The sequence below is a fragment of the Rhinatrema bivittatum genome, chromosome 7 (genome assembly GCF_901001135.1).
Source record: "Rhinatrema bivittatum chromosome 7, aRhiBiv1.1, whole genome shotgun sequence".
Lineage (NCBI taxonomy): Eukaryota > Metazoa > Chordata > Amphibia > Gymnophiona > Rhinatrematidae > Rhinatrema > Rhinatrema bivittatum.
In genome coordinates this window covers 165,771,903-165,784,838 of record NC_042621.1, presented here as the reverse complement: position 1 = coordinate 165,784,838, position 12,936 = coordinate 165,771,903, and the positions used below count along the sequence as shown (strand labels likewise).

At 48.2% G+C, this 12,936-nt stretch overlaps 1 protein-coding gene across 4 annotated transcripts in view; it reads left to right on the top strand.

Annotated features, from left to right (window-relative positions):
* The window catches only part of ANXA11 (annexin A11), a 90,838-nt gene that overhangs the window by 52,086 nt on the left and 25,816 nt on the right, over positions 1-12,936 (top strand). For all 4 annotated transcript variants that reach the window (XM_029609489.1, XM_029609490.1, XM_029609491.1 and 1 more), the window contains 4 exons: positions 6,672-7,124; positions 9,705-9,792; positions 10,361-10,455; positions 11,019-11,132. In XM_029609489.1, the coding sequence (XP_029465349.1) occupies positions 6,672-7,124; positions 9,705-9,792; positions 10,361-10,455; positions 11,019-11,132 (750 nt within the window). The remainder of the gene's footprint in view (positions 1-6,671; positions 7,125-9,704; positions 9,793-10,360; positions 10,456-11,018; positions 11,133-12,936) is intronic.

Sequence of the window (12,936 nt, the reverse complement as noted above, 5' to 3'; positions counted from 1 at the left end):
GGTACGGGAGGCCAAGTGCGGCAGGGACAGCAGATGCCCTCACCCCCTGCAGCCGGAGACAGTCTCTGTACTCAGCTGGTAAGCATTGAGCTCGGGTAAGGTTTAAAAAAAAAAAAAAAAAAAAAAGTTTTTTTTTCCAGAATCGGGGACAGTTAGAGGGGTTTCAGGACTTCCTCCAGCCTCCGTTCTTGACACGCCATGCTAATGTTCATTCCCTGTTGGGGTTGGCGAACTGAGCAGCCTCATGGGTTGAGCAGCCCCTGGTGGGCTAGGCCTCGCACTTATTCTTTTTTCTTGCACGCCGTGTGGTAGAGTGCAGTGGCCGTTTTCTCATGCTCTTTTCCATGTCTGCTGTCTTCTGTAGGCCATCAATGTGTGCAGTGTGTAGGCTCTGCACACGCGTTGTGTGCTTGGTTTTTGAGCATGCTGTTTATGTGCACAAACATTTTTACGTGTTTCACTTGGCACCCAGGTTGTGCGTGCTTCTTGCTGCACTTTCTTCTAGGCACTTATTTTTTGGGCGCATTTATTTTTTGAGCGTGAGCCATTCTGACGCACGTTTACCGCAGCAGTGGTGTCAGTAACCAAGAAGCCTAAGCGTCTTCTTATTTGTGTTGCCTGTCATATTAGGGCTTCGCAGCCTGACCTGGCTTCTAATATGTGTCAGTGCTATTCTGACACTCAGGGAGAGTTGTTTTCCTTGGATTTTGCTAAACCTGGCTCTTCCCATTCTGATGATGGGGTGGTCATGGCCTTGACTGGGGGGATGCCAGATCTTGGTTCTCCCTTGACTGGCTCAGTGGAGAGGGCAATTCTGTGGGACCAGCTCCAGTTCCTTCTGGGCTTGGTCTGGACCTGGGTGCTTTTTCTTGGGTGGAATTTTTTCAAGGCTTACAAGCCTTTCTTCAGGTGCAGTCCTCCGCTTTCCCCATTTCTGTCCGGTCGGACTCTCAGCTGGTGTTTCCTCCCTCTTCCAGTCCTATGCTTAAGCACCAGGGCTCGCTTTGGCTTCCTGCAGGTGTTCCCAACAGGAATCTGGATGGCACTGATGATGAGGTTGATCCTGATTCCTTGGAAGATGGGGAAGTTCCTCCAGGACTGGAACCATATCAACCCTTGTTGAGGTTTCTTCATAGAGATGAACTGCTGGCCCTGATTTCCCAGACCTTGAAACAGCTGGGTGTTCCTGGTTCAGATGCTGTGTCAGAGCCAAGGACTAATCCCATTTAGGTTTCCTTACGTAAAGCCTCTTGTTTTTTCACGGTGATGGATGCCATCCAGGAATTGATTGATCTGGAATGGGATGCCTCAGAGGCAAATTTTAAAGGGGGTCGGACATTGGAAGGCTGTACCCTCTGGATCCAGCTGTGAGAGAGCGTTTGCATTTTCCCAAAGTGGATGCTCTGGTATGTGCCATTTCTAAGCAGACAACTATCCCCGTAGAGGGAGGAGTGGCCTTCAAGGATGTACATGACAGAAGGATTGAGGCTATTCTTATGCAAGCCTTTGCGGCAGTGACAAATGTACAAATTGCCTTCTATTGTGCTCTTGTGGTGAGATCTTGTCTGCTTCTCTCTCAGGAGGTAGAGGAGTCTGGAGGGAATTCCAGAGCAGTTATGGAGCCTCCTGCTGCCTTTTTAGCAGACACAGGCTGTAATTTGGTCTAGACCTTGGCCAGAGGAGTGGCTTCAGTGATAGCAGCCAGGCGTCAACTCTGGTTGCAAAATTGGTCACCTGATACAGCTTCCAAAGCCAGTCTTACCAACATGCCCTTTAAAGGCTCACTCTTGTTTAGGAGCAAATTGGAGAAACTGGCCAGTAAGTGGGGCGAGTCTCCGGTGCCTTGGTTGCCGGAGGATAAGAAACAGTTCAGTGCCCCTTTGGTATGAGGAGTCGTTTCTGGGGTTCCAGGTGTTTTCGTCCCTCAGAGGGTAGGTCTCAGTTCTTTCATCCCTGGCAGCCCAAGAGAGGAGCGGACTCGAGTGGTGGACATTCCTGAGCTTCCCAATGAAGGTTTGCCGAACCTCCTTCCGGAACAGGAAATAGGGGGACGTCTCTATCTCTCTCTTTTATCAGAGGTGGGTCGAGATCATGTTGGATGAGTGGGTCCTGAAGGTGGTACACAAAGGGTATGCACTGGAATTTCACAGTATTCCTCGGGATGTGTTCATGGTGTCCCCTTGCCACTCACTGCGGAAGAAGAGGCAGTGTTCATGCTTCAAAGACTTCTCAGACTGAGGGCTGTGGTACCAGTGCCCATGTCTCAAGAAAGCATGGGGCAATATTCCATTTATTTTGTTGTGCCCAAGAAGGAGGGCTCCTTTCATCCCATCTTGGATTCAAAAGGGTCAAACGTCACTTGGAGGTGACTCATTTTCAAATGGAAACCTTACACTCTGTAATAATGGCGGTGCAGTCGGGGGAATTTCTGACCTCCTTGGATCTTTCAGAGACTTAACTTCATATTCCCATCCGATTGGAACACCAATGCTTTCTATGCTTTGTGGTGTTTGGGGCACCATTATCAGTTTCGGGCACTGCCTTTTGGTCTTGCCACCGCTCCCAGAACATTTTCCAAGATTATGGTGGTGGTAGTGGCGGCCTTGCGAAAAGAATCCTGGTGCATCTGTATTTAGACAACTGGCTGATTTGAGCCAAGTCTCAGGAAGAGAGCTGCCTGGTGACACACAAGGAGCTCTGTTGGGTGGTGAACCTGACCAAGAACAATTTTCAACCATTCCAGTTGTTGGAGTATCTGGGGGTCCAATTCGATATGGGACAGGACAGAGTTTTCCTACCAGAAGTTTGGATCCAGAGATTGATGTCTCAAGCGTGTCAATTGATGAACACCATACACCTGACTATATAGTCCTACCTACAGGTACTCGGCTTGATGGCAGCTACCATGGAAGTGGTGCCATGGGCAAGGGCGCATATGCGTTCTCATCAGCGCTCTCTGCTATGTTATTGGAACCCGCAGTCTCAGGGTTATGCGGTTCAGCTCCATTTGCCGATGGAAATCTGCTCCTCCCTCCAATGGTGGTTGCAGGAGGATCTTCTGAGAAAGGGAGTTCTCTTGTCCTCTTCAGCCTGTTTTGTACTTACAGCAGATGCGAGTCTCCATGGTTGGGGGGGCTCACTCTCTGCAGTTAATGGCCAAGGGGCACTGGAATGCCGAAGCGTCCCGCTGGAATATCAATTGCCTGGAGGCCCGGGCGGTACGACTGGCATGCTTGCAATTCAGCCACAGGCTGTGGAATCAAGTGGTTCACGTGATGTCAGACAACATAACGATGGTAGCCTATATGAATCGCCAGGGAGGAACCAAGAGCCAGCAACTGTTGCAGGAAATAGACCAGCTGATGGAATGGGCGGAAGGTCATCTGCAGATGATCTCAGCCTCTTGCATTGCAGAAAGGACAAGGTAAGAAAGGACTTTCTCAGCAGAAAGAGTCAGGACCCAGGAGAGCGGGTGTTGTCAGCTGAGGCATTTCAGCTGATTGTGGATCGCTGGGGCCTTCTGTTCCTAGACCTGCTGACGATTTCTCGAAATGCTAAGGTTACTCACTTCTACAGTCGTAGGAAAGATCTGTGGTCCCTGGGAATAGATGCTCTCATACAGGACTGGCCGGAAGAGAGATTGCTTTATGCTTTTCCTCCGTGGCCCTTGCTGGGCAGGATATTTCGCAAGATCGAAGGCCACAGGGGGCTAGTACTCCTAGGGGTAGATTTTTAAAAAGTGCGCCTTCGCGTACTTTTGTTGGCGCATCAGGCGCAAACAAAAGTACGCTGGATTTTAGTAGATATGCGCGTAGCCGCGCATATCCGCTAAAATCCTGGATCGGCGCGCACAAGGCTGCAGATTTCGTGTAGCCGGCTCGCGCCGAGCCGCGCAGCCTACCTCCGTTCCCTTCGAGGCCGCTCCGAAATCGGAGCGGCCTCGGAGGGAATTCTCTTTCGCCCTCCCCTCACCCTCCCTTCCTCTACCTAACCCACCCCCCCGGCCCTGTCTAAACCCCCCCCTACCTTTGTCGGGGGATTTACGCCTCCCGGAGGGAGAAGCAAATCCCCGCGCGCCAGCGGGCCGCTAGCGCGCTGAGACGCGACCCGGGGGCAGTTCCGGAGGGCGCGGCCACGCCCCCGGACCGCCCCTGGCCGAAACCACGCCCCCGGGCCCGCCCCCGAAATGCCGCGTCCCTCCCCCAAAACGCCACGCCGATCGGCCCCGCCCCCGACGCCCCCTCGAAAAACCCCGGGACTTACGCGAGTCCCGGGGCTCTGCGCGCGCCGGCAGGCCTATGGAACATAGGCGCACCGGCGCGCAACGCCCTGCTCGCGTAAATCCGCCCGGATTTACGCGAGCAGGGCTTTTAAAATCCGCCCCTTAGGGGTAGATTTTTAAAAAGCACGCCTTCGCGTACTTTTGTTGGCGCATCAGGCGCAAACAAAAGTACGCTGGATTTTAGTAGATACGCGCGTAGCCGCTAAAATCCTGGATCGGCGCGCGCAAGGCTGCCGATTTCGTGTAGCCGGCGCGCGCCGAGCCGCACAGCCTGCCGCCGTTCCCTCCGAGGCCGCTCCGAAATCGGAGCGGCCTCAGCGGGAACTCGCTTTCGCCCTCCCCTCACCTTCCCCTCCCTTCCTCTATCTAACCCACCCCCCCCTCTACCTTTGTCGGGGGATTTACGCCTCCCGGAGGGAGAAGTAAATCCCCTCGCGCCAGCGGGCCGCTAGCGTGCCGAGATGTGACCTGGGGGCAGTTCCGGAGGGCGCAGCCACGCCCCGGACCGCCCCGGGCCGAAACCACGCCCCCGGGCCCGCCCCCAAAACGCTGCGCCGATCGGCCCCACCCCGACACGCCCCCCTCGAAAAACCACGGGACTTACGCGAGTCCCGGGGCTCTGCGCGCGCCGGTAGGCCTATGGAACATAGGCGCATCGGCGCGCAAGGCCCTGCTCGCGTAAATCCGGGCGGATTTACGCGAGCAGGGCTTTTAAAATCCGCCCCTTAGTGCGCCGGACTGGCCCAGAGATCCATGGTATGCGGATTTGTGATGACTCCTGGTGGAGGCCCCCTTTGTCTTCTGCCACACATAGATCTGCTTCAGTTCTTCACGAGTATCCGACTCTATTCTGTCTTACGGTTTGGCCCTTAAGAGGACTTGCCTGTTAAAGTGTGGTTATTCCCCTGTAGTGATTGCCACTTTTCTCCGCACTCTCAGGTTCTCCACTTCCTTGGCTTATGTGTGGGTTTGGAGAGTTTTTGAAGCCTGGTGTGAGGAGCTTCAGTTAAAATATCTCTCATTTTGGATTTTTTGCAGAATGGATTGAATAAAGGCTTGGCCCTTAATTCCTTGAAGGTGCAGGTTGCGGCTCTTGCCTATTTCAGAGGCCGGTGAATGGTGTTTCCTTGTCATCTCATCCTGATGTGACTCATTTTTATGAAGGGAGTGAAGCACCTTAGGCCTCCCTTTGATGTTACCATTCCATTGTGGAGTCTTAATTTGATGCTGGACTTTTTGGTGGACCCTGCGTAGCTTTTCCTGTAGAGCTGTTCCCTACTTATGAAGGCCATTCTATGAATCAGTAGAGCTTTAAACCTTTAGGTGTTACAAATTCCATACAATAGATTATCATTCAGCTGCTTTTGTCAGGCTAGGTCCTTCTTCTTGCTTCCCTCTTAGTTTTTGTATAATCGCTTATGAATTGTGTGCATTGCTTAGGTATTCCTATTGGGGGCAGTTCTGACTAGCCCGAGTTGCTGTAAGCTCCAATACCCATGGACTTTATAGCAGATTTTGAAAACAGAATTACTAAGGTAGTTTCCCTTTTGAATACTGCCTATGAGGTATACAGATATAAGATGCAGGGCCCACATACTTTGCACCTGCTTTATCCAGGTAGCAGATTGGATAAGGAAAAGAATGTGTGTACATTTGAAAATCAGGATGTGCACGTTGCTTTTCCTTCCCCAACCTAACCACGCCCCATAGGGACCACCTGTCTTCATTGTGGCGCTTTCAACCACTGTGGATGTGTGCAATTTTGACTTGGAGCAATCTGCCGACTAACCCCTTAGTTGTCCCCTCCATGTTTTGTACTGTGGATAGATGGGGGTTCATATTTCAATTCTGATTGAATGTACTGTTCTCCTATTTCTTTTTCCAGTTGTACTCATTTAACAGTTGGGGCTGTTATATACTGTATTCTAGTGTTGGAGGCTACCATTTACCACCACTGGTCTTGAAAGCAGTAACACAAAACTTTTAACTAATTTAACATTGACACAGTAGTAAGATAAATATTTTGTGTGAAAGAACAAGGAATATCTCTGTATTACAATTACAAGCAACAGCTTTTATATTAAATCGATACACAGAAAATATTTTGCTGAATTTGTGCATAGTACATACTCATTCTGTGTACTGAGTGAGGGTAAAAGTTGTGAAGTGCTCTTAAGTTGAGGATATACATATTTTATATCAGAATACGTAAATCCCCTTTGTCATCACACACTGGAATAAATGTTTGGTCTATCTTACATAGAATAAGTTTTGCTGTCACGGGTTAGGTGGGAGCATGTCTGAATTTCAGCCTACAAATATTTTGAAAACTGGCATGTCTTTCATTATGAGGGATTTTGAAATTCCTGTTTAATTCTCTTAATTGCAGCCTTCTAATTTTCCGTCATCATTTGGAGGAATGAACCCAGCACAAAGTATGTTTCCTTCACAAGCACCTGGGGGCTATCCCCCGATTCCTTCTGGGAGCTTTGGAGTACCTCAGCCAGGGCAGCAGCAAGTACCCTCGTATGGAATGTATCCACCACCGGGAGGAAACCCACCATCAGGAATGCCAGCTTACAATCCAGGATACCCAGGAGGTCCTATGCCAGGCCAGCCAATGCCACCTGCAGGGCAGCAGCCAGGCGTGCCATATCCGGGACAGCAGCCAGGCATGCAGCCTCCTGGGCAGCAGGCAGGCATGCAGCCTCCAGGACAGCAGCCAGGCATGCAGCCTCCAGGACAGCAGCCTGGAATGCCAAGTTATCCATCAGGTCCAGCTGTTACTCCTGCAATGCCATCTTACCCATCACCCAGTATGCCTGCAGTCCTTCCTACCAAGGTACAGAATGAGCACTTTAAGTATTCTGTAGTATATAAGAACATAAGAACATGCCATACTGGGTCAGACCAAGGGTCCATCAAGCCCAGTATCCTGTTTCCAACAGTGGCCAATCCAAGCCACAAGAACCTGGCAAGTACATAAAGTTTAGATACATCATAAACTACTGTTGCTTATTAATTACCTGGGCCCAGGCCGCAGTTGAAACATAGGGACTCATTTACTAAGCTGCAATAGGTGTTTACTATGCAGCAAATAGCCTAACACAGTGATAAGGCATGGTATTTGAATAACCTTGCATTATTCTGCCCCTGCCTCTGCAAATTTGTTAATGTGCTGACTGGCATGCAACTGCATGCTAATCGGCTCATTACAAGCCTAATATATGCAAATCAAATAACATGACTTGCCTCCAAAAATCTCAGACTGCCGTATTTGATTCAAAGATAGCTACAACTCAAGAGCTGTAGCATGCTTCCCCGGGAGCATCAGGACATTAATGCACATCCTGAGGCTCCGGGGGACATGCCTTAAGGATGCCAATCACTCAAATTGCCTCTACCCCATCCCCCAAGAACTTAGGAGTCTCTGGAGGTGCCCTGCCCCACCCCTCCCTGCCACTCCTGGAAGAGGCCAAAATTCCAAAAACAAGTTTTACACTTTAGATCCCCTGGGAACAGGCTCTGCACCGTGCTGTGATTGTGTCAAAGGTATGATTGTGGCTGGCCAGTGCCATTTTGAAAAATAGTAGCACTGGGCCCACAGTTCTAGGGGATGCTCCGGGTCCCCACTAGAGCACCAGGAATATGCCAGTAAGGACCTGGGGTGCGGGGGTGAGGTAGAAGGTGACTTGCCTCTGGGAGAGTGGGGGTGGGGGGAGAATCTTTTTTTAAAAGGTGTGGGGGGCAGGGAATGTGCTTGGAGGATCTAAACTGTAAACTTTTTTTTTTTTTTTATGGGGGAACTTGTTGCCTCTAGGGGTAATGAAGGGTAGGTGGGACTTAGGGTCTCCAGACATCCCTGGGGTATTGGGGACATTTGAGGGGTGGTCATTCAGCCGATTGGCCACATTAAGAATATGGCAGCCCCAGAGCCATAGGCCACTATTGTGTGGTTTCTTAGGGCTCAGCTAAGCCATGGTAAATTTGTTGCCAAGGAAAATACTGCAGTCTAGTAGATGAGCCCCAGAGAAAAAATTAGTTTTTGTTTAGATTAGGATGTTTTTGGTTTTTCTCCAAAATATCATTGGATTCCAAGGCATGAGATAAAATGAAAAACAACTGAAAATTACACAAGAGCCCTGCCTGCAAAATTGGTCTAATTTTTTGGGGCAAGAAGAAGTTGGTGGTATCTTTGGTTGGCCAGAATATGTTTTCATATATGCAAGTATCATATATTCATTCACTTTTTCTTCATGTATTTTAATGAAAATGTCAATAAACAGACTTAAATATTAAAACATAAGACCATAAGATATGCCATACTGGATCATACCAAGGGTCCATCAAGCCCAGAATCCTGTTTCCAACAGTGGCCAATCCTGGCTACAATTACCTGGCAAGTACCCAAACATTAGATAAATCACAAGCTATTGTTGCTTATTAATTACCATAATAGCAGTTAATGGATTTTTCCTCTGAACTTATCCAAACCTTTTTTTAAACCCAGTTACACTAACTGCCAAAACCACATCTTCTGGAAATTAATTCCAGAGCTTAACTATGCACTGAGTGAAAAATAATTTTCTTTGATTTGTTTTAAATGAGCTACTTGCTAACTTCATGGAGTGCCCCCTTGTCCTTCTGTTATCTGAGAGAGTAAATAACCAATTTACATTAACTTGGTCAAGTCCTTTCATGATTTTGTAGACTTCTATCATATCCCCCCTTGGTCATCTCTTCTCCAAACTGAACAGCCCCATCTTCCCTAGCCTTTCCTCATAGGGAAGCCGTTCCCACAACAAAGAGGTTGCAGGGTTCCAGAAGAAGCCTGGTGCATGAACCCCAGCCTGAGACTCTCCTTGTAATGCCGGGGCTGGAGTACGCTGGGCGGGAATATAAAACAAGGGGAAAGATTCCTGCACATTTACAAATGAAGGCCCATGGGGCTGGCTCCCAGCTCTGGTTACAGTCCCGAGGAAGCAGGAGGAAACTGCTGGGCCAGAACCCCTCCCCCTTGTAGTTTTACATCAGATTACTGTGCTGCTTAGAATAGCATTTATAAAAAGAGAACGTGAAGGAACAATGTTCTCAGAATTCCACACATTCATTTGCCAGCTTCCATTTATAGTACAGTCAGGAATGAATCGAATGTTTTAAGCTGATTGGAAATCTATTAGCATTGCATTGTGTGGAAAAAGTCTGGGTTATTATGACAATAGGGAGTAGCCCAGACCTCACAATCATTTGAGGAGTCGAACTTCACACAAGTAAGGTAGAAAGGCTGAATTGGGTTGATGGTATGTAGATTCGTTTCTGCTGGGGGTGTACGGGTTATCCATCTCCGGTCCTCTTGCCTCTTTCAGACCGATCAGTCCTCATGGGTTTCGTGGTTTTTTTTCGTTTGTGTCTGTTTTCTCAGCAAGTGAACCGAGGCACCATCTGTGATGCCCCAGGATTCGACCCTTTGAGGGATGCAGAAGTTTTAAGAAAGGCTATGAAAGGATTTGGTAAGTACCCAACCACTTAGTCTGTGTGTCAGTATTGCTGCTTTGCACATTGGCGCTACACATGGTCCCTTTTGCCAGATTATATTGAATAATTCTAAGATTTAGTGGTTGATGATCACCCCAATGTCTGTCTTTATTTCTTGACCATGGCATGTAACTCAGTGTTATGACTGTTTAAATGGTGTTTCTACTCTGTTGATCTTGAAGGCTAATTTTCAAAGCTATTTCCTTGGCTAAAAAGTGGTTTACCCACATAAATCGACTTACGGAACAGTGCCCGTGCTTTTAGCTGTGTAAAGAAGAGACAACTCCTGGGGCTATGTGTAGGTGGGGGAAGGGAAAGAACCCATATAGATTGTCATGCACTTTTCGAGCAAAATTCCATGTGCACAAAAAACAGGTGCAGGTTTCCATGCACTTAGTACCTGCACGCAGTTTCCAAGAGAGAGTGTGCATACCTTTTCACTTTGAGGGTCTATGGGAAGAGTACGGGCGGGTTTTTGTCCCTGTGTGATCAGCTTGACCTTTACTCTGTACGCCATCACTGTTGACACTTTTTGGGTTGCAGGAACGGATGAACAAGCAATTATTGATTGTCTTGGAAGTCGGTCAAATAAGCAGCGCCAGCAGATCCTCCTCTCCTTCAAAACTGCTTATGGAAAGGTAAGTATTGAGCAGAACTGATAAAACTTCTTACTGTCTTCTGTTTCATACAATATTGACAGGAAGGCCTCTTGTACTGGAAATCCTCTGCTCTGCTTTATACTTCTTCACAGTAAATGTATGAGTATCATTGCATGAGTTGGATTTTACTATTGGATGTTACAATTTTGAATTGAACAATGTTTTGTTCTAGGATGTGAAGTTTTTTTTGTAGCTTTTTAATTGATGGAACAGTAGATAAGATTAGATGGTGTCTTTCTGTGTTTTTCAGCATAGCAACTATTTAAAATTATTTTTGTATTTCCAGTATATCTATCCTTAATATTATTTATATATAAATTGTAATGAATTTCCTGCTAAACTGTGGATAAGCAGTTCTGTTATGTCAATGGATAGCTATGGAGAAACTATTTCTCGTCTCTGGTACTTTGCTTGTGCTCCAGCAGATTCTGAGAGATTCCTCACTCTCTGAGGAGAGGTACTAAAAATATCTGATTTTAATCCTGGCATTCTAGTAGCTCGTTCCTTGCTGTTTGCTGATGCTTTATTTTCTTCTTCATCAGGATTTGATCAAGGATCTAAAATCTGAGCTGTCTGGAAACTTTGAGAAGGCTATCCTTGCAATGATGAAGAGCCCAACTATGTATGATGCCTACGAGATAAAAGAAGCAATAAAGGTTTGTACTGGGAAAGGACAGTATGTGCAAAGTGTGGGGTGGAAGTGAATCCCTTCAGCTTAGCATTGGCTGTCTGCCTTGATTCTGTTGGTGCGGAGATGAAAATGGTAATCTGTAGAAAATGGCACCAATAGAACAAATCATGCTTACAGAAAGCTATACAACAGCTGACTGAACTCTGGGGCTTTTGCAACATTTGCTATGACAAATGCATAAGAAAATTGACCTGGAGAACTTTATAATACAGACTCACCATCACAAAAACACATGTACAAATTAGACATGATCTTTCAGCACAGATCTTGAGATCTTTGATCCAGTAAGAAAAACAATGTAAGAAAATACTTGGTTACTTCGTTTGTCTTTAGAAGTTAAGTTCCCAGGCTAGGATATTAGCTGAAGTATGAACTTTGCATTGTTTTTAAATATAAGATACGGCTTTCCGTGTGGTCTGTGTGAGATGGCTCCTTTCACTCCCATGCCTGAACGAAGGCGCGTCTGTTATAAAACTTCCTCGGTCACTGTTATGATCAGGAGATTCGTGAACCCTTGGACCGACTGGAGGTGAATCACCTTAGGAGATGGCTCCTTAGGTTCCCCCGTCGGGTGGCGAGGCGGAACAGAAGATGGGACTGGCTGGTCCTTCGATGCCGAAGACTGAGGCGGCCGTTGAGAGGACGAAGAGGCGGGCCGTCGGAGCAGAGCCAACTGGATCTTCGCCACTGGAAGCCCGTGGTCCCCCCGGGAGGAGCCCATAGGGACCCGGGCCGCTGGGACTTAGGTGGACCTTTGAGAGTTCGAGGAGGGGTAAGGTCGGTGCAAGGGCCAACTGGATCTTCGCCACTGGAAGCCCGTGGCCCCCTCCCCCCCCCGGGAAGGCCGCTGGGACTTAGGTGGGTTCTTGAAGACGGGTGGTCCGGAAGAAGTCCGAGGTCGAGTACTAGAGGATCGCTGCTTGCCAGTCCGAGGTCACGCACCGAGGAATCACCGAGAAGAAGCAGGAACCAGGAATCAGGAACCCGAGGCACCAGAAGACTCACCAAAGCAAGCAGACTTGTAGCAACGAGTTGCCAAGTCGAAGAGTGAACGGAGGAAGTCTCCCTTTATACTTCCCCCTGTGCCTAGCTCATTAGGAGCATGTGCAGGCAATTTGGAGGACGATGGCCCTTTAAATCTACAATGGCGGTGCGGCCTCGCGCCTAAGGCCAGGGCGGCCATTTTGAATACCGGAAGCTGTGCCAAATGGCCCGACGCCGCGAAGGGAGGCCTGGGGCGCCTTCCCCGCCGGCAGTCAGCACGGGAAGCTTCGTCGAGGTGCGGGACATGAATGGCCCAGATTCCCCGGTGCTGCCGTGGCGTCCCCAACGCTGTGACTCAGGTAGGGAGTTGTGGCTGCGGGCAGCTGCGGCTGCGAAACACAACAGTTAGTTACTTTTTTTATATGTCTGTCATAGTACATGTGTCATAAAATCCAGAGATTGGTCACAAGAAATCTGTGGCTTTTTGGGGTATTGAGTATCTCTGGTGAACTGGTACTTTCTCCAGGTTTCATTGCTAAGTTTCTATCCTCTCCGATGTAAACGTATTCATTTGAAGCCTGATACATATACTTTGCTGGTTTTGTGCTGCTCCTCTCTGTTCTTTCGGCTCTTGTTCCCGGATCTGTCTTTTGAAATGTGTGCCTCTTTTTCTTATGTGTGCAATAAGAGGGGGCAGGATTATTGTGCAATGAGATTCATTTTGTGACCAACCAACAGTTGCTATCTGGTAATTTTTCTTTTCGTGATTCAATAAAATATTTCAG